Source organism: Oenanthe melanoleuca, chromosome 1A, assembly GCF_029582105.1.
Source record: "Oenanthe melanoleuca isolate GR-GAL-2019-014 chromosome 1A, OMel1.0, whole genome shotgun sequence".
Lineage (NCBI taxonomy): Eukaryota > Metazoa > Chordata > Aves > Passeriformes > Muscicapidae > Oenanthe > Oenanthe melanoleuca.
The window spans coordinates 58,566,577-58,592,317 of NC_079334.1; the positions used below are offsets into that span (position 1 = coordinate 58,566,577).

The 25,741-nt window shown below is 36.1% G+C and overlaps 1 protein-coding gene across 4 annotated transcripts in view; it reads right to left on the reverse strand.

Annotated features, from left to right (window-relative positions):
- MAGI2 (membrane associated guanylate kinase, WW and PDZ domain containing 2) overlaps window positions 1–25,741 on the reverse strand; it is a 677,636-nt gene that overhangs the window by 97,673 nt on the left and 554,222 nt on the right. For all 4 annotated transcript variants that reach the window (XM_056513256.1, XM_056513283.1, XM_056513274.1 and 1 more), the window contains exon 10: window positions 17,165–17,800. In XM_056513256.1, coding sequence (XP_056369231.1) covers window positions 17,165–17,800 — 636 coding nt within the window. The remainder of the gene's footprint in view (window positions 1–17,164; window positions 17,801–25,741) is intronic.

A 25,741-nucleotide genomic window follows, 5' to 3' on the forward strand; every position in this document is an offset into this window, starting at 1 on the left:
ATATTAAACACCTATAGAATGTCTCATTTTTACACAAACTGTCTTTTCAGACACCAATTACCAGAACAGCGTTACTCTGTCACAGATTTATTTCCTTGCTGATAGCAAACTATATTATCTGAAGGACAATCATGGCTTGGAATAGAGATAATGCTGCTGCAGAACAGATTTTACTGGGACAACTTGACCTGGAGTAGAAAAAATTATCTTATGGAATTGAAGAGCTTCGTCTCTTTTTATGACAGAAGTTTCTACTAAAAGTTCAAATCCTTAGCTTCATATCCTAGTTTTTGACTTGGAGATGCAGGTAGTCTTGGATGAACTGTTATTTTGTCTCTGAAGTCTAAGAATATGTATTTTCATTTAAATACAAACCCAAGTAGCAAAAGTCTGCATGCATAGGTACTCATACATGATGAGCAAGATATTTTATATGTTTGCTCTCAGGTTGTTGATTCTATCAACATTTTGAAAAGGTCAAGGGTATATTTTTGTACAGACATGAAAAAGAACCTTTTGTTTGGCTGAAGGGAAATTTTCCCTGAAGAATCTCCAGGTTTGCTCACATGTGTTGTCCAATGACTGCTGCTAAAAACAGTGTCACTGTTCTCTTTCCACATTAGCAATTACAGTCTTGACTGTACTGCTCTAATGCTGAGGGAACTGGTAATGAAAGCAATGCCTTGTCTTGGGCAAAAAAGTATTATTGAATGCAATTCCCCCTGAGCAGAGCAAACCCAGCAAGGTGAAAAGCCTGGTATGTGTCATATGCACATAACCAGCAACATCATTTGGAATATAAATTGAGACTTCAGAACCCTGACAGCTTGTGGCTGTTGCTTCTAGAAGGGCCTGCAAGTGCTGCCATACCCATAAAGACTTTGTATGCTTGCTAAGAACACGTCTGACAACTCAGCCTGGCTTTAGCAAAAGCTAATTTAAGCCTCAAAAACTTTTCAGGAATACTGCATCAATTTTCGGAGCTCTCTGACAGTCAGAAACTCTGTCTAACTCTCTCTGCTCTTTCATGTGCTTAGATTCTGCTCCCATTTAAGCTTTAACACTTTCTAAGCCCAATAAAGAAATCTCACATTGCATTATAGTATGTCACGTTGATGCATATCAAGGCATGTTCCAAATATTTTCTGTTAAAATGTAGATGGCACATAAGTTGTTTTCATACAGTGTCCTAAAATCCTCTTCCTGAAAATACATTCACAAAATGTCATTGGCAAGTGTGGGGGAAAAGTACACAATAATAAATCCATTCTTTTGCTTGCATGTGTATCCTCCTAGTGTTTCCAGCTGTGACAAAAGGACCTTCAGTGGGAAGTGAGATGGAATATCCACAGGTATCTCAATAGAATAGGATATCTGTATGTCAGCAGTTAATTAAAGACCCCATCAGTTATAACAGACACACAAGCACATATGCCAGATTTTGATATTGATATTCAGACAAGTAAATTTTCATGTCATAGTCTGTGAATTAGGAACTTAACACAGATGCAGAAACATAGGTCTAGTATCCAGGGTGCCATACCTAATGTTATTCAGAAACCTGTCCTAGATTGGCAGATATGACACAGACTCTATGGAAAACTTCAGAGCTTCAGCTGTCATCCTTACTCTGCCATTCCAGGGAAGATTTCTTGGTATGCCAATGCATCTCAGATGGCCCTGGATGTTGCTAATGAGCTCAGAGTCTCCCTCCTCCTGATTTCTCTGAGATTTGGGAGCACTAGACAAAAGTTCATCATAAAGCAACAAATAAGTGTAATTACAGAGACTTAGAGAACCTCCTGGCTTCCTCTGACTGTTGTCAATATTAAATTACACAGCAGTAACTTCACTATTTGGTGTTTAATATACATCAATCTGTCTGCATGGTTCTAAATTTTATTAATTTGCTTTTGAAATCTGTTCTGTGGAAATGGGGAGCTCAGGTGTTAATCATAATAGACTCATTTTAATACCACATGGTGGAATGACAAACACTCAATGACAACATAATAAAAAGGTAATCATGCCACTTGGCCACAGTGGTGAAACCTGGGATAAGCAATAGCATGATTATTTGATGCTTTGGATCCAGATATTATTCAAAGGAATAATTAATTTCCAATTTCCTGCTCCTTCACACCAGCTTGACAGATAAGTTTATTCCTGGCTATAAGGATTCAGGTAGAACAGAAAGATTGACAAACAGTTGGAGACTGTGAAAGAGAATACAAACTGGAGAACCAAAACTTATCACAAGACCAAGGTTTCCATGGTTAAGTCTTAGATGTGAAAATACAACATTTAGTGTTGAAAAGCAGAGTATTTGGCAAGGGATGTTAATGAAAGGCCTGTGTACAAAGTGTAACTAAACAGCTAAGAACAGCTAAGCTCTAAATTTGCAGTTGCCTGGTTGAACCTCCAGGTAAGACACTTTGCTTTGAGCTACTGAAGATTTGATATTGTCCATTCTGACATATACCTAGTAGAGATAAATGTCTTTGCTTTCACATTCCCACTCAGGAGGTAATTCTCAGTATACAACTTGCTTATCAAGAAGAACATAACTCTGCTGATCATTTTAGTGATTTAGATTATACTGGTTAAAATGACATGAAGTTCAGATGGTTAAGCATAAGACCACAGGAGCCTGAAAGAAAAAAAATTGAGAGAGTAATAATGATCGATGGGCAGGATATTATTACAGTACAGAATACTGAAGGGTATAAAGAATGATAAATTGACCAAGATGACCTGGCTTGCAAAAAAAACCATTAAGGAATGTCATATCTTTATGAATTCCTGAAAGTTTGGAGTTGAACAATTAACATAAAGAACAGCTGCGTCCTGAAGTCTAGTGAGAGAGGAACAGCATTGATGTGAATTTTATGATGTTTAGATTATGTGCTGGTCACATGTAATCCTGCACAGTACTTTAAAAATTTAATGAACAGAACACTAAAAAATGATGCTGAACAAGGATCCTGACAAGACAGTTGGGAAGTGACAAGTATTAAATGAATGTATTACAAGGAAAAGGAAGAAAAACTGTGAATAATTTTTTTTTTTTTTTTTTCCCCTTGTGACATTGCTGTGTCTCTCACAGGAATGCAAATAGGTTTCAGACTTGAGTTAGATGACATGTCCAACATAATGGAAATAAACCCCTCAATACTGAGAAAATTGGAACAGTACATAAACATGACAAGTTAAACAGAGGAGATTATGGTGCTGACAACCGTGAAGCACTTTGTGGACCTTAAAAATTACCATTTTCAGAAAGACATGCTAGGGTACATTGCATGTATGTCCTTCCTTATTTAAAATCAGAATTACTGTTTAAGGAAACAAACTTGGATGTAGCCTTTAGATCCATAAACCATCTTCTTTCTCAGTCTACCCTCATATCTCAGTATCCCCATTTGATCACAAGACAAAATTTGAATTTATGCCTGAAGAACATAGCTGGCTGAAGGAATTGGGATGAACAGCACAATTAATCTATGATGGTCATGATATTTTCTCCTTGGGTGTTCCCAAAGAACAGATAAATAAAATGACACTAAGGGTAGATCTGTATGCTCTTTGCCCAGTCACCATACAGGTTTACTGGTGTATAATCCCAATCTGATAGGATTGGAAATAGCTTGCAGAGGAAAAAAAAAAATTAATTTGAATGAGCTAATTTAAAGAGTCTAATTCATGTCCCAGGGATCAACAACAAAGGGTCTACTTCAGAGGAAAGGGAAGGAGAAGGTTAATTCAAATTAGAGCCTGTCCTGGGGTGATTTTATCAAAGGGGAACCTTTTTTTAAAAGGTGTTTTCATTGGCTAATGGCAATTCTCTAACACCATTTTTGTGAAAAGCAGCTGCATTTCCAGAATGCATTGAACACTTAATGGTTAAAAAAACATAATAAATCAGATCTCAGATGAATTTCTATTCACGTTCTAGACAAAATACCTACTGACCATCTAACATTTAGCAGACTCATCTAATATTTAGCAAGCACTAAATATTAGATGTCCCTTATAACATGGAGCCTGAAGTAATTTACCCTGTTATAAGCAGGCCTTTGCTTTTCATACCATCAAAAAGTTTTTGATCTATCAGGCAACCAGGAGTTCTAGATGAAGTTGCTCTACTTCTCAGCGGATATTCTCTTTGGTGATTTTTTTTAAAAGCTTAAAGACTCATAAGATAGAGGGAACAAATTACAAATCCATTCTAATTAAAAAAATTACATTTCCATCTACTCAGACGTTAGTAATTCAGAAATAATTACTGCAATTTGAAAATAAAATCATTATGCAAGAGAAAACAAAAAGAATTGTTTTCAGACTCTCCACAGAACAATTTTTTCCCTGAAGAATGTTCTGAAAATTGTGTGTTCTGCCATACAGGGAGACCTTAAATGGGAGACCTGGCAAATACCTGTAATTCTCCTTAATCTGGTAAAGTTTATTTACTGTTGAGGCAAATAGAAAAATAAAACCAACAAACCAGTGTGCAAGTAGCTATCACATATTAATGAATAAAAATGGGTAGCTCTGTAGCAACGCAAGTAATTAATTTTTATTCAGCCCTTTCCTAGTAAATGTAACTGAATTGTAATTCTATACCAGTAATCTGCAATAGATGCATCTATATTTAGTGACAAAAGTATATGTTATTATACTGCAATTCTTTGTCATTTAGACAATGGAGAGGAGCAAAAAATACAAAGCTTTTGGGTACTTCAGAATTAATACTCACTCTCAAGAGACTAGGCCTGATCCCCCATCTGCAAAATTTCAGAGGCATTAATTTTTCTTTTCTAAATTTTTCTTTTTTTTTTTAAATTCCAAAATTATTTTCAATACACAAAATTATTATTTTCATATTATACTGCATTCTAAACCATTATTTTTTATTTCTATGATATCTCTGCCTTTTTTCCCCAAATATAAATTTCATAGCTTTAAGATGCAAAAGAGAAAGTCATAGCAGCGTATTTCAATTTGAGTCTCTTTGTTTCTGACTTTATAATTATATTAATGCATATTATTTTTGGCTTTATCACCTCAAATTGTAGAACTAGTGCAGTAGAACTTTCCTTTTCTGTAAAAATCTCTGAAATCCCTAGAATTTCTGTGTGATTTTTGTTTTTCATTATTAACAATTAAAAAGCCACAGAAATTATTATCAATTCAGAAGTAAAAGCAACATCAGTTCTCAGTTCCAGAATTCAAACCTTTAATCTGCAAGGCAAAGGATATACTAAAGCAGTGAAGAAATTACCTTCTGTTCTGTGGCAATATAGTAGGTTTTGATTTGGTGTTTTCTTCCCACATAAGCTTGATCCCAGGCTGGCCAAAGATTTTACCTAGACTTGCCTAGACTCCTTCTTATAACAGGTCCAAAGGCTTGGTTATATATATAACCAAACAAAAACCCAGACCACTGAGCTTTATCAGAATATAACTAAAATACATATGTTTTCAAATAGGGAAGATGTGAAATCATCAACTGGAGAACACAGAAATCAAAAAAACTTTGGAACAGCGTGTCCTGCTCATGATGTCCCTACATTAGAGGGGTGAAATCAATGACTCTTCACTAGCTGATTTCTATTCTTTCAGTTCTGTTTTAGACTATTTTTCCCAAGCAAAGTCCTTTAATTTTTACAAGCTTTTAATGAACAACAACTTGCAAGATTCCTCACAGGAAATAAATCCTGAAATTACATGCCTGATTGTCTGCACAGGAAATGAGATCTATTATAGGAGTCAGGTAGTAAGGAAATATCTTTCCATCTATCTTTCACATGGACATTTTGCTAATGAATCACTGTATGGAAAATCCTATAGAAGTCCCATATTTCAGGTCAAAAAAAAAGAAAGAAACTTTAGTGAAAGATAAGACATCTACAAGATGGTTGACCTTTGTGTAGTACATGGAAGAGTCACAAAGTAACTTTGAAGTAAAGGGGAAAAAAAATGGAAAAATAAGTATGAAGAAGCAGGGAAAGACAATATGGAACAAGATCTCATTGATTTTCCTAACATTAATAATAAGTGCAATAAAATAGGTTACCAATGGCATCTTACTGAAAAAAATATAAACAAAACTTTTAGTTTTAAGAAGCTCTGCTGAATCTGCCTTTTTTCATTGTGATGTTATACTCAGAAAATCATAATGATTATATGTAATGATACAAAAGCATTTTTACAAGTTTGAGTGGCATTCCTTGCTCTCTTTCAGGAATTAATTTGTAATGACTGGATACAAACACTTCTTGTCTGCTGATGCTTAATTTATTAAGCATTCCATATTGCTCTTTATCAGTAATGTCTTATCTGTTCAATCTTATGGACCAGACTCTCTGCCAACTGCAAAGTTTATCAGTATTGATTTTATGTTTATGTTTTCTACAGGATTTTCAAAGAAAGTGCATTAAGTCAGAAGCCAAGAGCTTTTCCTAGAGATAGTTCATTGAAAATAAATTCTCTCACTGATTTCCTACTTATAGTTATGTTAAAAGTAAAACAATTTTTCAATCCAATGCAAGCCATACTAATTTTAATTGTTTCCATTTTTAGGTAAGGAGTGGAGTTGTTGCATGTAAAGACTTACAAAAGTCCATTATATAAAAACAAATAAATGTTATAAAAAACCTTGAAATATTCATAAATATAGTAGTATATATTTAATATGCAATATTGTATGCAGTCTACATTTTTAACATCACTTTTAAAAGAAATCTAGACTCTTTTCTATAGTAGTATGAATGAGATTCCAGATTTAGCCTCAATGCATGAGATAGCTTTCAGCTTTTGTGGTAATACAGGGGTTTTAAAATAACTTTGATTATTACCTATGCTTGCCTCTGGTGTGTGGGCAGGACCCTTCCCATATTCAATATGGTCTAATAAGGAGACAAGATTAAAAAGCTTCTCTTTCTCTCTGAGAAGTACTGTGGAATAAGTTTAAATTATCCAGATGATGATTTGTTCAGAGACCCTCTCTTTTGGCGTCCTGGGGCTAAAAGTGGGAAATATGGAGAACCACAGAATATTCTAAGTGTTTAGCTTGGAAGGGACAGTTGGAGTTCAGCTAGGCCAATTCTTGCTCAAAGCAAGGTTAAGTTCAAAGGCTGGGCTGACATTCAAGAATGGCAGCTTTTATGAATTTCCAAACAAAGAAAAATGGAGCCAGAATGACAAGCAATAAACATGCAGACTGTGGAAGGACTGGGTAAAACATGGAAAAAGCTAGTGAAGAATAGCAGAAATTGTTGGAGCTGACTATCTTTGCCACAATTGCTGGCTCTCACTGGCCACAGACCAAAGCCCTGTGGACTCTCCCCAGAATTCTCTCTGGGCTGCTCTAGGGCCTTCCATTGGTGTAATCATCCTGCATTTTGGCTAAACAGCTAAATCATCTGCCAGAACCTTTCCATTTTCACTAAGTACTTATTCCAGAGAACATCAGATGTTAAAGCATGTGAGGCTTAAGAGTGATGCAAAAGACAACCTGGTCTCCTGATCCTATTCCACTAGGACCATATTTACAGCTCCTCACCTGGTCATTCTTTTTTTCCCCTGAAGGAACAGATTAAGGTGTCTTTTGCTGTATTTCAGAGATATCACAGTGTTTATATTGCAGTAGAGAGGCACTGCTTGGCCCCAGATGCCTAAAATAAATATATTTATTGAGAACAAATTAAAATACAGAAGTTATGCAGGGGTTGTAAGAAAAAGATATTGGCTTTATATTGATGAGTGAATTTAGTGAAACTATTAAAATAAAGATAATACTGAGGTATTTCCATAATCAGCAAACCTTTCCTATGATGTGAAACAGTCCCTGAAGTATTACTTAATGATTTTAAAAAATTATTTAAGAAAAATGGTATTCTTATTAGTATTATTATTACTACTACTACTATTATTCTCATCATCATAATTTATTAACTTAAAATATTAGCAAATTTTCTGCTATGAAAAAACCCTAATTATAAAAATAGAAATGAATTGATAAAATGGATGTAAAGATCATTAAAATATTTTATCATTCAAAGATTTTGCATCCATGCTTGTCTTCATGCATAGAGATTATTTTTTTAATTATCTGAGAATTTTTAGAAGTGCTCAATCTAGAACACATGAAATACAATTAAAAATGCTCACATTATAGAAAAATATTCTAAAAAGTCCATTGAGTATGATTTGAAATATACATGAAAAATAAGGTGACCCTGGGAACATGTGTGAAGAAAGCTTGCCTTCTTTTAGCTTATGGCAATAGAAGATACCAAACAAATAAAAGTCAAGGTTTTTATCATTTACCAAACAGGAGCACTGCGCAGTATGTTTCTTCTGTGCTGAAATACTGTTCCAACTTATAAAAAATTTGGCTTTGGAAAAGAATTTGGCTTTTTCCTTTAGAAAATCTGTTTGGACATACTTGGGAGTCAACTTCCAGAATTTGTGCCTGGCAGCTTTGACTACCATGTCCTTTTTTTTAACTGTAAACTGAAGGTGGCACAACAAAAGTATATGTAACCTGCTGCTGGTTTTAATTGTGTTTTAATTATGAGTCACCCAAAGAGAAGGCAGTGTTGTATTTAATAGATATTATAATCTTGGTTTATAAAAAATAAATCTAAATGTTGAGCATGAATCATAGAGGGCAAGCACAGCCATTGTTAAAGCCTTCCTTTCCTTTTTAAGAATGTAAATGAAAATTGCTCAAAGAATTGTACAGGGATTGATACCTCATTTAGAAGACTAATTTAGTTCCTGCATTTTTACTAGATATGTAAACCATAGGGGCCAAGAGGGTTTTTTGGTTTAGGAAGTGCCTGAAAAGCACACCTTCCCATCTCCCCAGTGCTGTGTCTCAAGTCTGTAGCACAATAGATAATGTAGTCACTTGTTTCATAGTGTATTAGCTTACTTTATTACTATAAAATATTGCACTATTTTACAAATCACCACATCACAACGTCTACACAATGTACTTTGACAACAGATTTGGAAGCCCAACAAATGCTGTTTAATAGGACATTACATTATACTGAACCAACAAAAACATTGTTCAACACATTTAGACTAAACTTTAGACATGCCTCAGTACACAAGCACAGATTGTATGGTACTTTTAAAGAGTTCAGCTCTGTAGTTCTCCATCCTTAGGCTGAGATCTCCCAAATCTCCTCTGAAGAAGGTGAGATTCACTCAGAAACTAACCTATGGGTGACTGGGAAAAAAACCCAAGTTTCTTCATGCCCCAGTATTGCAGTAGGCACTCCCATGTACCATGCTTGGGAGGAATTTGACTTCAAAAGATGTCATCTTTCACTGAGATGCACAGTCCAAGACAATACCATTAAGTTTTCTCGTAATACTGCTTGCAAATGCAGAGGAGAAACTTCTCTGGCCTGGCCAGATTCCAAGGTAGACAAACCAAAATCTCTGTTTTCTCAAACAAACTGTTCCTCAGTTGGTGTGAATTCATTCACTTGCACCAGTAAGACTGCAGGCAGTCTGCAGCACTGCCAGTGGAGCTCCTGGGCTCCAGCAGGGACGTGGGCTGTAGCCATCGGACAGTAGCGTGCCCTGTCCTCCCCAGGAGAGACAAGCAGCTGCCTGTCCTGAAGGCAGAGTTCCTGCAGCTCTGCACAAATCCTCTGTGCACAGTAAGTCTCTTTGTAGCCCAAATAACTCTGTCTGACTGCTCACTGTTGTAGCCTCTTGGGTGTACGAAGTGGCAGAATAGCCACTGGAGCAAGGGTAGTTATCTCTTTATGGCATGCAGTGATGACAGTATATGTCTGTACACTTGTGTTTCTTCTTGCTAAAAGATTTTCTACAGGGACTTATTTCTCCAGTGTGCAAACCAATTCCTCCCAATGTCAGCAGGAGTTAGGCACACACATCCCTAGGAGAAGTGTCCCCAAGTTTTAATAGAAGCACTGTTCAAATTTCACACAGACCATATAAGCCTGTGTTAGAAAACAGTTTCAACAGTGATAAAAGCAATTTTGAAACAAAATGCTTTCTAATAGTCATTAAAAAGCTTCTGTGTAATATATGTAAAACATATATCTAATGCTTTGCAAAATTATCCACAAATGTACCACACAGTGCACAAACATTAATAAGAAGCAAAACCATAACACTATCACTTTGAAACACAATGCATTAATACTACTTCCAATAATACAGTGTAAGAACTACTAACTATTATTAATGTCTATTTTTCCAAGAATCCATATTCATTGAGGACATCTATGGTTTCTTTATCTTTTATTCAGAAATATGGAAGCAATTGCACACTGTTTCAATGCTAATCAGAGCTACCCAAGAAAAGATATGAAAGTTTCATTAGTGCAAATTTTAGGATAACTGGTCTCCTTCCCTAACTCCTCCTATTCAAATTTGCCATTCCCTGTGCTACTGAAAGGTTACAGTTTCTCTCAGTAAAAAGATTTAGACTGAATCCCTTCATAAACAAGGCTCTATATGTAACTTTTTTTTTGTTTACTTGCTATAACGTGCAATATTTATTGAAATAGATTTTTTACCAGAGAATTAAGAAGATGCTTAAAAAGTATTCTATGTGAATCCAAAGTATTAAACAGTCTCAATGTGTAGGGCAAAAATGATGTAAATAATTGGAAGTTTACTAGGAGAGTACATATCTTACAGTTAAAAATATGATACTCTGCAAAGTGAACATACCTTGTAAAAACAAGTCAGGAAAGCAGTGCTTCAGGAATTTTGTTAATGTAACAGCAGGTTGTTTTTTTTTTTTGTTTTGTTTTTTTTTTGGTTTTTTTTTTTTTTTTTATGTTAACAGTATTTTCTAAAAATCCTTCAACAATTTTATTTCTGGAATTAACAAAGGAAAGACAGCTGTTCTTCTCACTAGGCTGTTAGGAAACTATTTTGCACAAAATACTGATTTCTATGTAGGAAAGGTAGGAAGGGACAAGTGTCCACAGCTGGGAAAAGGGCAACATGACATCTAACAGAAAAGTCAGTGAAGTGAATATTATAGCATGACTCACAATATTTTTGATCATTAAATGGTTTTGGCTTTACTAGCTAAAAACAGCAACAAAAAAGAACATGAAAAAAAGGGAAACAACTCAAAAGCCAGCATGAAAAGAACATGTTCACAGAGAAATCATGTTGAGGAAACTGTAGAATTTATGATGTCATTAAAAAATGCTCATAATTTTGAGATGGAAAGGAAAAAGGTCAGCTATGAACCTTTGTTTTCCATCATTTTTAAAGCAGATGGATCCAGGAACAACAGAGCATGTAGAGAGATGACAAGGCAAAACAGTGTGGCAAAGTGGAAAGAGAAAATTGTGAGAGGATGCTGTCAGCAGCATGTTCAACAGAAGGCATTTATGTCTCCAGTTTCTAGGTATCAATGGATCATGTGGTACCTTCAAATGGGTCAGTGGTTCAGTGTCAGGTTCATTTGCACACTCCCTTTGCATGATCAAATGTCCCTTAAGCTCATAAACAAGAGATACGTGACATTTAAGGATACAGGAGGCTAAAAATGCAGATATTGCCAAATATCCCTCTCAACATTAGACTATTTTCAGGAAATAGGAGGAAATGGATCAGGAGCAAATGTACAGTTGAAGTAAGCATATGGAGGGGAGGAAGCATATCAGGAAACAGGAGAGATATGAGACCCTGTCTGTCTCTCAGAAAATCTCCTCTCAGAAACAATGAAAGAAGCAGAACTTTGTGAAAACGACGAGTAGGAAAAGACTACTCTTAATTCAGAGTACTCATAGAATGCAACTAAACCAAGATTGGGTTCCTTTAGGAAGTGACTGGAAAGGAAAAATTTGCCAATGACTCAGGGATGTAAAACAGTAGGGACAGCAGAATGATGGAAAACCTCTGTAAGTCCCAAATCAAAAACCTACAACATACTTCCAAGAATTTAATTTCTTTAAATCCTCAGGACTGTTGAGTAGAAAGTCCTGAACTGGGGATGAGCAAGCCATGAGATACAGGGTCTCCAGTTTGCAACAGGTATTCTGTTAATATTTTGAATGAAGAACTGCAGAATGAGAATAAAAGCCATAGACCTCAGTGGTGGGATGAGCTTATGGAACCAAGAGATCAGAATTTCCTGGGCAAGACTAGTGCTAGCAGGGTGACAATGCTGCCTCAGCTTTATCATGTGCAGATAAACTCTTCCAAAAGACAACAACCTGGAGATAAAGAAGAATGAGCTTTCCTGACCAGAGGAATTGAAACACATGGCAATCCTGGCAAAAAACCAAACCAAACCAACAAAAAACCCAAAAACCCCTAAAAAACCAAAAAACCAAAGAAAACCCAAACCCCCAAACCAAACCAAACCAAACCAAACCAAACCAAACCAAACCAAACCAAACCAAACCAAACCAAACCAAAACCCTCACCTCTATGGGAGAAAGGCAAAACTGGCAAATTTGAAATAAGTCCATGGGAAGGGTACTGAGGATGGAAGGTTCCTTCCACTGAAGTCTGCTTATTTTGAGGGATTTATGTTTTTCACTACAATATTCAGAGATTTTTTTTGGTGAAATTTCTGCCTGTTTTTGAAATTGCTAATGCTGTGTGTGATTTACTGGTATCTGTTAGTGGTTTTAAGGAGTTACACACTTCTACTAAGATATATCTAAGAAAGATACTTTGCCTATCTTTTATTCACACAATTTACATTAAATTCTCCCTCCTCACCTTGCCTGTGTGTGCACTGCATGTGGCCCTCACTATTTCCCACAGTGTCATGGTGACTCTGGCTGCTGCCAGCCATCCCACATCAGGACTGGGCTGACAATTCAACAGTGCCAACACTGGGTCAGTTCTCTGGCTCAATTTCGTACCAATATTCTCAGTTCCTCAGAGCCAGTTTGGATTCTACCATTCTCTGATTCCATGATTATAAAATAGCCATCTGATGTAGGAATTTTGTCAGCCTCCCACTATTTGCATTTAATGTTTCACTCTCAAAACCTGTTATGAGTTGCCACAACTTCATGAATCAGTTCTGGGCTGTCTGCAGGTTTCCTTAACAACAGCATTTCAGAATAAGCCTTGATGGATCTAGATTTGAATCTATCAGTTCTTATTTAGACAGGAAAAAAAAGGTCTTTTAGAAGACCACTTCTGGAGCTGGCTATAGGTTAATATAATTCAAAGGTACTTTCCAAAAGAGATGGCATATGTCAAATACTTGGATAGCTCAATTAGTAGAACATGCCAAACCTAGTTTTTGAAGTCCTCATTACTGAATATTTTGCTCTACATGAATTTGCTACATACCACTTCAAACACTAAGTGCTGTTTTTCAGCAGTACTGGACTAATTCAGAATTTATGCTCTGTCTACACTCAGAAAGACTGATTTTTGAGAGCTCTTTCACACGATTTCAGTAGCCTATACTCAATGAAATCTACATTGATTGCATAAGCTGAAATAAAATGTAAAGGCTGAAGCAAAGCTGGAAAGGAGTAAATCTCTAATCTCTTTGGGTATTATTTTCTTTCTTTTATATCAATTTTTTATTTTCGTCTTTTTTTTTCCTCTTTTTTTTTTCTTTTTCTTTTTGCAACATATTTCCAATAACTATACCATTAATTTTAGTTTTTGTTTTTCAGTAAAAACACATCTCTCAGCTCACAGTAATCAATGAAAACAATATGGCTGTTCAGCAAAAACAGATATAAAGGTACTGAACTATTATGGTGCATCTAGTTAGCAAAGAACTTGTCCAATAAACAAGAAGAAGACAGTAAGATGTCTACCCATTGCTACAGAGATGCTTTCCTTTGATAGATAATTATATTATTTCCATTACTATTCTTTAAATAAGCAGATACATTGCTACTTCTGCTTTAGAAATCTTAAAAGGAATAGACTATGAGTTGTGGGACTTCCTCCAGCTGCATTGTACCCCATGGCAAGTCTCTGTTTGGTGATGGAGAGAGAGATATTAGTGGCCTCTTTAAATTTGAGTACTGCTATTCCCTCATCCTTTTGAAACATGCAGCCCTTTCCTTCTCCTGCATACTTTGTCTGTTGACCTTTTCAACTTGAGGGACAATGGTTTTTAAAGGCTGTAGCATGCATACTATGTGCATCCAAGGGAGTATTTTTTCCAGTATGAGATACTTCTTCCAAGAGTGAGAATAAATATCAGTCAATGTCAATCTGTTTCTTGTCTGCAATGTAAATAAGATTGCTGAATGAGAGAGAGAAATCAAATCACTTACAGAAATGGATTTGCCACAATCAGGTGTGCAGTTAGGCCATATTCATATCAGAGACAGAAACATTACAAGGCAACACACAACCCTATGCAAAACACAGCCTTCCTCCACAGGCTGGAACATCCTTTTGGTCTTAATCTTAAAAATGAGACATTAAAGACAGGATGCATAGGGAAATGATGGAAAAGGATGGCATAATTCTAGTGTCATTATACATCAAAGTTAATAAATTAAAAATTGGATCCATGAGTAATGAGAAAGGATGCTGTGCTTTACTGGTGTCACTGACTAAATATTTTAGAACCAAAGAAATTTTCTCTAAGTATTTGGTTTTGTATTCAGATTATCTCACATGACCAAATCTTATCACCTGTTTATTATTCATAACATGTCAGATAGACACATACACCTGAATCAGTCATCCTCTACTCCCTTTATAATCAATCAAGCAGCAAATATAGTTTTAAGGTATACCTAGATATACCTGACTTATTTCAAACATCTAGAGTGGAATTACATTAATTACATAATAGAAAAACCTATTTCTGCCCAGGGACTATAAAAAGAGACATTACTACTACCATAGACATAAAACCCCAAATTCTAGGTGTATATTTAGTCACATAGATTCCCTTTTCCTATGAATAGATGAGAAAAAAAATAAACAAAACCCTGGTTTTCATCTTAAAACGGTTTTTGTATTTGTGTTAAGATTTGATTTAGCCATTTCTTAGGTAGGGTAGGTTTGATTAATACACTATTTTTTCAGTTCTTTTGAATCACTCAAAGAAGTGAACTTTTTTTTAAATTTTAATTTAATCTCACAACCTTAAGATATTTCTTAAGTATAAGTTATTTCTGAAGTACAAAAATTTATGGTAGAAAACTTAATCACACTAATCATACTGCAGTACTTCCAAACATTTGCTTTAGTCCTGGTCTTATCACAAAGAAAATCTGCTCTCTTTCTCTTCTTTGCATTCTCTAAAGCAGCCAAGCACTTCCTGGCCCAGCAAGGGTTAAATGTTACTGCATTTGGACCAGCACGTTGTGTCAGCTGAGCCTGGGAACGAACTGAGCCTCGGTGTTTGGCCTGAGCTGAGAGCAGATGGTGTAAACTCACAGCGCTTTTATCGAGCCTGCAGCTCCCTGTACTGTCTCCTACCTGCCACAGAGATGTGCAGAAAATAACCACAGCTCAGTTAATGTACCAGAACGTGTTAAACTGTCATGCTGATCAATGTTAAACTATCATATTTTGATCATGAATCAATGATCTAAGACGAAATTCTCCTCAGACAGAGCAATTATCCTCAAGGGTTTGAGTATGTTGCTGCTTCAGTTTTTTTTTTTTTTTTTTTTTTTTTTTTTTTTTTTTTTTTTTTTTTTTTTTTTTTTTGCTGCTGTCCTGCACTGATTGCTGAAATATCTATTTTGTTGTCTGTTATCACTCAGGCTTGTTCAGCATACTGGATTTCATACTCCACTTCTCTCTGAAGACTGGTGTCCTAAATTGTTTTCCTCTAGAGGGTGATTATCTTGCCTTTTTCAAAATAAAATTCCACCTTTTTGGGGTTACACTAACCCTTCTAATCCTCTTTATGCTCTTTTTTGGTTATGAAATTCTCCTTAATTTGTCAACTTCTTAATAAAAAAAGTGTTGTTTACTCCATTGGCATTTAAGTTGAACCAGATTTAATACCAATGAATACAGCTTCTCTGCAACCATTAATTTTATCCAAGTTCATATACTATAGTGACTCCAATTTAATTATCATCCCAATTTGGTTTCATTCCAAAGAAATATCAGATTCTGTCTCTTGTAAATAATTCTTTTATATATATACAAAAAAATCCCTTTATTGACTATGGATCATCTATAATCACCTTATGTTTATTACTTCTGCAGTTTGATGTAATGTTAATAAATTCCTTATTCTAAGTATTTTCAGGTATTCTAATGATAAACATTTGGCATATGCAAACACTAAAGCTTCACTTCCCAATTTCTATTCTTCAGAAGGAAAGTAGACAGTATTTTTGCATCTTTGTGCATAGAATACGTTTCTTTTTGAGCACAGAATGATGTACATTAAGTGACATATGAATGCCTTTAGAGAAACAAAGATTTTTAATCTAAAAAATCCAATCATTATTTATTTCAGGTGATAATAAATTAGGATGGATGCTCACCTCAAATGACCAAAGAAATTTTGTTTGGTTAAAATAATAAAAGCTATGAAATAACTTATTCCTGTCAAATTTTTAAGTCTTTTTCTGTTCTTCCCCTTCCAATGGTGAACATTCAAACTTACTGTGTCAGGCTGGTGAGAAAAAAACAAGTTGCTAGAAGCTATTTTTTAAAAAATTAGAAAAATAAATACCATGGATCTCTGTTCAGGAAAGAAAATAACCCCAAAAATATTGCACAAATTTTTTACCATGAATAAAAAGGAGGCAAAATGGCTTAGGAAAACCAGTAATCTTGTAAAGGGCAAATAGATTGCTCTGATTTTGATCTACATTAATGAGCCAATACATACAGCTATATCTAAAGCTTGCAGCACTGCTTTGGGACTACATGAGTTTGCTGCAGACAACACAGAAACTATTATGGGGTGAAAAGTCCAGAACTGCCCTAGTTTTCCTCTTATACAGAGATAGGACCATTGACACTCAAAACACATAAAGAATGTACAACAAACTGTAAGATTTTGCCTAGGATACTTAATTACAGACACACTTTTCCAGAACCAATGTTACTTCCCACAACATGGAAATTAATTTCCAATCTAGCAAACAAGGATGTAGTGAGTATATGTATGTCTTATGGTTTAGAACCTTTTACACACATTTTTGTAATTGTACAGACTTTCCAAACTTACCTCCTCTATGGATAATCAAAGAAGTTTCACTTCCAACAGGACATTCTTTAAGTATATCCACTACTTCTGCATGGCTCAGGTTCTGTACATTCTGCTGGTTGATCTCAACAATGAGGTCACCTTCACACAAACCAGGACATCCCTGAATGTCTAGAATTTGCTTCACCCTCTGTCCTGTAGGACTGTCTGCTATAGTGAAGCCAAAGCCCTGGGCCCCTTTCACAATGGTTAAGGTCATGAGTTCAGCTTGGGTGGCCCCAGAAGAAGCCATTGATACATTATCATCATGGGCAGGTGGTGGGAATGTGCTATCAAGCTGACTATCTGCTGGAATGGAGTGCAAGGAGTGTGGTGGTCGATCTGTTACGTCTGGAACAGACTGAGAAGTCCTAGAAATGTATTCCAAATAAGTTTCATAGTTATGTCTTCCATTTACCACTACCGGAGGCCTCTCCATTACTGCAAGGGGTGGCACCATGCTGTTGGCAGGATCTTCAGGATCAAAGGGCAAAGGGTATCCACGACATAGCACCAAGTTGACACTCTGACCAATAGGAACAGACTGGAAGAGTTTGACTACATCTGCGTGAGTATGTCCAAGGACACAAACTTCATTAATATAGACAATCACATCACCTAGAACGAGAAGAACAAACAGCGACAACATGAGACAACTTCAATTGCTGTATATGCAGTGCAGTTGTTAATAAAATGAGAATAGAAGTCTAATTAAAAAAATAGGAGAAATTCAATCAACATATTGACTCGTATAGGAGAGACAAAAAAGTAAAGTTTGTCTGGCAGCAAATGCAATACAAAGACACAACGACAATACCAGTTATCTTCTGTGGAAGCTCACAGATGGAAAATTAAGATGAATCCAGACATTCACCTTTTCTTAACATTTCCTCCCTATTTTTCCAACTCCTTTCAGTGTAGTCTCCCTAGATTACCTTTTTTATAAGGTAAAATAGATGATTATTTGGAGAGTGTGTTGTCAAGAAATACCATTGTTTGGTGAAGAGTAAAAGAAAAAAAAAATATTCCTGGACTTAAGAATCAATGAATAGCAATGCAAGACTGTGTATGCATGTGCATAAGGAAACACTTTTTGCATTGATCATGATATTGACACTTTTCTGTTAAATGTGATTACTTGCCATCAGCCATTCAGAGGTGCTACTGTCATTTCTTATTCTAGGCATGAATTATCTATCTTACATAACATAGAGATGTTTCATGGCATTTTGTTGTAGCCAAAAGACTCAAGGACAATGACACAACAAATTTGGTTTTTGTAGGTTCAATAGCTTTACATTACAACAATCTAGGCAAATATATGAAACTCAGTGTAATATTTTCACCTAGGCAGCTGGTCAAATAAAACCAAATATACTAGCTTTATCTTAAAATCTTGTCTCATATATAGCAGACCTTCCAGTCTGAGAATATGGGAACAGAATACTTTAAGTCAACAGGCTGTTTATGGGTCTCCTATTGCCCATGCACCAACGACCTGCTGTTACTGAAAAGTTCAGAAATAAGTTCAAGATTCTTCTTGGTGTTAGAATAGATCTATATATTTATAGCCATAAATAATTTTTAGTGCATATTTTTAAGGTGCATATTAAAATAAAAAGGAGTTATCAATGCAAACAATATTCAGAATAGTTTGATGACCCACAGTCAATTTTCACTTTCATAAAAATGACTGCATCTTTATAGAAAAAGAAAAGGATATTTGGTTAGAGAACTCTAGAAGCTAAAATATTTTTCTAAGTCAAGACTCTCTTATTATCCTATCATTAATCACCAGGATACTGTGAGATGTCTACAAGGTACACAATTCAGAAATTGATACATCATAACACAAAGGTTTTTAAAGGTATTTGAAAACTCAGCAATAAAATGAGAATGTTTTAGGGAGAATGAGGTGGTTTGGGTGGGATGGCTTTAACTGTATTTATAAAATTATGTCTTTCAAGTACTTCAATCAAAATATCTAATACAGCTAACTGAGGATCAGAGCATCATCAAGATGCCAGTGCTGTTTCTAAGTGAAGACAAAAGGCAAAGGCTGTTTCTATGTGAAAACGAAATGGTCAATTCCCACATGATCAGTCTGTGTAACAGCCCGTCAGTAATTAATTGCATATGCACAATGATTCAGAGGAATATTTCTTCAGAGGATGCCTAGGGAAAAAATGCTAAGGAAGTTTGTTTAAATGATTGTACTACACACATAAACCTTAGGAGCTGCAAATGCTTTCTTAAATGTGCATCATAAATAGATTCCAAAACAAGCACAAACAGTAATGTCACTTCATAGGCAGTGCTGAAAAAACTCCAATGCTTTTGTCTCAAGCAGCTGAAAATAAAGCAGTTTTCAAAAGCCAAAATTTAAAAGCAAATATGCACTGTACAAATTACTGTGTCAATGGCTGCGATTCATCATGATTTGCTCATGCCCTGGCATAGAAAGATCTTACCTGCATTCTCATCCCTGGCTCCCTCGTTAGCTGTGAGGTTGACATTGCTCACAAAAGGACTGCTTCTGCTGAACTGAGAGCTGCTCAGTGCATGCTGCTGTTTCAGTAGCTATGCTTTAACAGTAACCTTGCGACTTTTTAATCCATGCAGTCTTTATTTCCCTGAGTGCTGGCAATGCAGCTATGTGGTGGGAGGAGACCAATCTGTTTGTTCATCCTCTCTTACAATACATTAGCAGAGTGAAAAATGAAAAATGCAGTTTTTGTGTTGGGCAAGTAAATCATTGCCTGCTCAGAGCCCTTCACTTACAGTATTTGGACAGGACTAGCTGTGATATAAAACTTAAATCAATATGGTTTTGATAGATCAGAAAATGACATAAACTAGTTGACATTATATAGATGTCTAGTGAAAAGAAATTAGCTTTTGCAAAAGAAGAGCAGTCAGGAAATGTACAGGCCAAGCAGTCCCTTTCCCCAGTCACTAAACAGGCAAAACTGAGCACTAGAAGATCTTGGGTAAGAACTTCTTCAAATAAAAACCTTCCTTTATCCCTCACAGACTAGTAGAAAATCTTTGAGCTTTTCCTGAATCAATATCTTTAAAGCTTTTTGCTGTTTCTGAGGTATAACATGAACAGCATGCCTGGGCAGATGCTGAAGCTGTAACTCAGTTACAGTGGGACCATTTGGGACCCACCTGCTCTGCTGTCACCTGGAGAATGTACAGCCACAGGTTAAGGGCATGGGTTACTTAGTTCAGCTCAAAGAAAGGAGTTACAGTGGGGCTGCAGTGGGGAGAAACAGTTTCAGATCATGAGACAGGAAGGAGGTAAAAAAAGGGTTAATTTTAGAAATCCTTCAAATTAATCTCTCAGCTGTACTTTCTCCAAACCTAACTCATTTTTCCAGGCTGAGAGTTCCTCATTGCTGACACAGAGAGAAGTACTCAGCATTTGGTAGGAAGAGAGAGATAAGTTAAGAGCATTACAGAGCCAGTGCCATGATAATGCAAAGTTCAAAACCTCTCTTCTTTAGGAAACCTCACTTAAAGGTTCCTGTAGCATCTCTTCTGCCTGTTCTCTCCTGCTGCTTCTAATAATAATGGGTGCATATGGACAAGCATAATAGTGATCACTTTATAACTCCTGTCTGATTTTCTGAGCAAGCTATAGTCTGCCTCCAGAAATCACAGTTTCACAGTGAGTGGGTATCTTTGAAGCTAAGCAGAACATTTATATTAAGCATCAAACTTTGCCTGACTTTTAGAATTAAATTTACTAAAATGACTAGAGCTTGCTTATGGAATGATTGAGCTTGGCAGGGATTTCTAGAGGTCATTTTATCCAAACCCTGCTCAATCAGAATCCCTTAGAAGCAGTTGCCCAGGATCATGTCCAGGTGGCTTTTGAAAACCTCTAAGGAGGTAGATTCCACATCTTCTCTGGTCAACCTGTGTCAGTTCTCAGTCACTCTTCCAGCAGGAAAGTGTTTTCTGATGTTCAAAGGGAACCTGTGTTTGAGTGTTTGCCCATTGCCTCTTTTCTTGCCATTGGAAAGAACTTGGCTGCATCTTCTTTGTACAGGTATTTATTTTATCAATCCCCCTGAGCCTTCTCTTCTCCAGAGTGAACATCCTCTCTATCAGGTGCTCTCCAATTTCATCTTCCTCACTAGCCTGTACAAACTGTACACATGCCATACCAACCTCATCTTACTTGAGACTGCTCAGGGATGAGGGAGCTCAGAGGGGCTGGTCTATGGAGAAGGCATCTGAATCAGACTCTCTAGATGAACTGGCAGGTTTGATAGACACCCAGCAGACAACAGATACCCTGGTCTACATCTCAAAAATCTACACTGCCACAAAAACAGAATCCTCAACGTCTAAATTCAGCACTGAGTTGAAGAATCTTAAAGAATACTGACAGCAAGCAAATTTGTGAAACTGTCCTAAAGTTACCTCTGATATAGTTAAGGCTCTTGAATTTAACTGAAAAATTTAGGAAAATTGGTCTGGAGGGGACTTCCTGAATGGCTGAACTTAGTCTCCTGTTGTCAGATATAACACAGTATGTTACACTTGATGAAATTTGATGTCTTCTTCACAGAAACAACCATAAACCCCCATAATGTTTCATATATTTAACTAGCTTGTTTTGCTTATTAAAGTCTGCTGAGCATTACTTATTGTCATGTAATGTTAATTGACTCATTGCCTGAATGTTTGATTAGAGGTTACATTTTGTTACCTACATATTTCAAAGCAAAATCAGATCTATACTGTCATTATCTTTAGTTGGATTAGTGAAAGAAGAAATTTCTTCAACATTTTTAATGACAGATTCTGTTTTACATTCCTCTCTACAATAATGTTGTAGAATTAAATCTGACACCCTGGGGATCTTCCACAAGCAGTAATTCTGAAAAAAAACACCAACTTTCTTCATGCTTGAAGTGCTTGATCCAAACAGAATTTGTTTTATTGACATAACTACTTTCATCACAAATTAACTTACAGTTTCAGGCAATGTTACCAGCTCTATTTACCTCCTTTCTGAAGAACCTGTACTATTCAGTTGAATATTGTTTATTTAGTTTATTCAGTATTATTATATCCAGTTATTGTTTCTGATAGGTTTTTGTTACCCCTAGATTATTTGTGTAAACATCCTGCACATGTAGGTAAAGTTTTCTTACCTATGTTCCCACTGTTTATATACATTTTGCCTACTGCTTCTTATTATCTTTCTTGTGCACTAAGGTTTCTGTCTGTACTTCAGTGAACTGAATTGTCTACTAGACTGCCATTCTCATTATTAATTAGAATTCACTAAACTTTGAAGTATGAATACAGAGAAAAAGGTGCAGATCAGATCTTTGAACGAAATTTAGCAGAAATGTCTCCATCCTTTCTGACAGGTTTTTGATCATGCTCTTAGTGCTAAGTTTATGTGCTTAAAATATGACAGAATGCTGTGATTTGGGGTGGAGACAGCTCTGCTACCCCCCTGCAGCCTGTACAAGCCAATAGCAATGGAACTAAACCAGCTCATGGTTTGGCAAGTCAGCACAGGACACCAGCTCTGCAGGACTTGGGCTGCATAATTTTTTTCTGCATTTATAGCCCACATAAACTCTGCTAACTTCTCCAGCATTACATATTCCCACTTGCATTTCTCACCCATATAATCTAAATTCTGCATATGCATACTTTGCATCAGAACTAGCAATACATGATTACTTCATCCTTGAAGCTTTCCCTTCACCTGCCCACCCACACTCTCTACTGTCATTATCAGATATTTCTGTCACTTCTCAGCAGTGACCTTGTCTTCTCTTTCTGCAGAGTGCTGCAAGATTGCTGGCACTGGAGCCTATTAATAATAAATTCAGAGCACGTTTCCAGTATCAAAATACAAAACATGGGGGTAATTTTAATAACAACAGCATGTGATTGATGGTCATGAAAGAAGCAAAGATTGTAAGAAATGAGCCATTTTTACATTCACACATACACTTACAAGCAGCAGAACAGAGAACTAGTGTGTGAGGGATCCTTTAAACAGTAGCAGACAAACTACATTCTGAAACTTTGAAATTCAGCTTCCTTCCACTTGCCAGAGGTGTTAATCCAGTGTGTGAATAAATAATTTCCATTACAAATGGCTAGAAGAATTTTTTTGGCTGCAAAAGATTTCAAAAAGTTCTGCATAAACAGAAATTCCCTGATTTCTTGTGTTTGTGACTTGCCACAGAACCTTATAAAATCTAATTGGCTCTAGCTGCTAAGATCTGATGGCCTAATAAGACAAGAGATAAAACCTAGGGTCCTGTAGCCTAATTTGGTCATGGTAGCCTAATTTGTCTTAAAAAAAAGAAAAAAAAAAGAAAAAAAAAAAGCCCTAATTTTGTTAATACACAATATAAAATTACCCTTATTTTTAAATAAAAAATTTGGAATAAATACAACTTCTTAAAGGAGATTGCAGTATAAGATGACTATTGCATATTAGTACATATTAATACAATACTATTGCATATTAGTACTGAAATACTTAGAACACCTGCCACGAAAATACTTAGTTCTTCTAAAGGGGAATATTAGATTGACTGCTAAAATATATCAAAAAGGCAACCTGGGGAGAAGTACATGCATGCAATAACTCAATAACTACAGCTACTGATCAAAAGAGCTAAATTTAAAACTGACCACATTCTTATCAGCTTTATAACAACTTTCTCAGATAGACAGTACAGCAGCAGCCACAGTGAAATGAAAAGAGCTCCTGGGAGACATAATGGGCAGCTGCCTCTGCATCCAGAAAGGGTTTCAGGACCACTTGCTGGTATGTGGAACACTAAATAGTCCATTAAAATATCACTGCTCACACTGGCACGGAAGAACCATTTCCAGTCTTCATCACATACAGAAAGTTTTACCCCTGTGTGACAAACTTAGCAAAGCTGACAGGTAACCACTATCCACAGCTCCTTCTTTCACTCACTGAACTCTGGGAACTGAGGTTCAGGGGAGAAATCAGGGTAATACAAATGATTATTTATTTAATCAATCATTAATTATTATTATTATAATTTATTATTCCTTTAAATTGGACAAAAGGTCAAGCCAACATATACTCCTAGGCATTCAGGCACTCAAACTGGCATAAAACAGGTCTAGATTTTCCTCTTTCTGAAACCTGAGCAACAGATATAAGTCATCTGTTTGTCAGATTTGAGTCAGTACTTGTACAAACAGTTTTGTAGGGATGATAACTTGGGTTTAAATCTGTTCCCGTCTTTGGACTTCACCATTCACATCATGAAGGACTGAGCACTGGTTCTGAACTTTGCTTCAGGGGCCAACACAAATATGTGACACAGACACTTGTCTGCAACTTTACCCAAGACTCAGATCTGTTGAGTAAGCAAGTGCCATTTTTATACAATCAATTTTTGAGAACCCATTTTAATTCTACTGTGACCCAATGCATATGCCTAATTAAAAAGCTGTCTATTCAAAAATTTTGTGCTTAACCAGCATGTATCATGCAATTACACTCAAGCAGATGTGGATTAGTAGAAGAAACTATTTCCATTTTATTTGTATTTTGCATATATTGGTAAAAGCTATTTAAATAGAGGCATTTATTTGGGAGAGAAATAAAATACATTCCAGAAAAATCTAAAGATCTTGATTATTTGCTGATCTAGTAAACATGAAACATTGCAGCTTAAAAAATGTAAGTAATGCAATAGCAAAAGCATACTTAAATGAATGCTGGTCATAAAGCAGTAAAGAGTAGGCAAATTTTCTTCCCAGAAACAGTTTTTCACTTCTTCAAGCATCTGAAAGCATAGCATGGATGTTAAAACTGCTACTTTACAAAAAAAATAATTACTTAAAAGATGGTAAGTATACTGGAGGCAAGACCACATAAAAAGAAAAAGGTCCAATTTTTAAGGTAGCATTTTATTTACAAATTATGTAAGCTTGTTCTGTCTAAGCTTTGCTTGCAGGAACTACTTGTGCATCCCGAAATGCCTGGTGTGAATGAACTGCGTGACAGAGCGTCAGTGGATCTGAAGAGTGAGATAAAAAATGTGTGCCATGTTTGCATAGCTTTGGGATCACTTTGAAAGGTGTCATTGTGAGCAGAGGCTCATGAAGAAATGAAACCCTTCTTTTTCCTTAGAAAAAGGAGGTCAAAATTTACAACACATTTGCTTTTGTACGCACATTTTATTTCTGTAGGCAGAGCATCACATTTATCTAGGTAATGGCTCCCAGGAGGAGGAAAGTAGCCCAGCCAGTCTCCCAGCAGCCTAAAGGCATAGAGGTATGGAAAAGCATGATGTAAATACCAAGCAGCCCCTGTGCCCCACTGGGAATCCTGGCCATGTGCCACCTGTCCCTGGTGGAAGACACTTTCAGCAGCACTGTCAACTGCACACCATTGCCACTGCTGATTCCTGACATAAACTGCCAGGAAGAAAAAGAGAGATGGATGAGGTGAGGAATTAGATGGAGCATTTATAAAGATGCTGCAGCACAGTGACAAATACCTTCATATGTTGAAATATA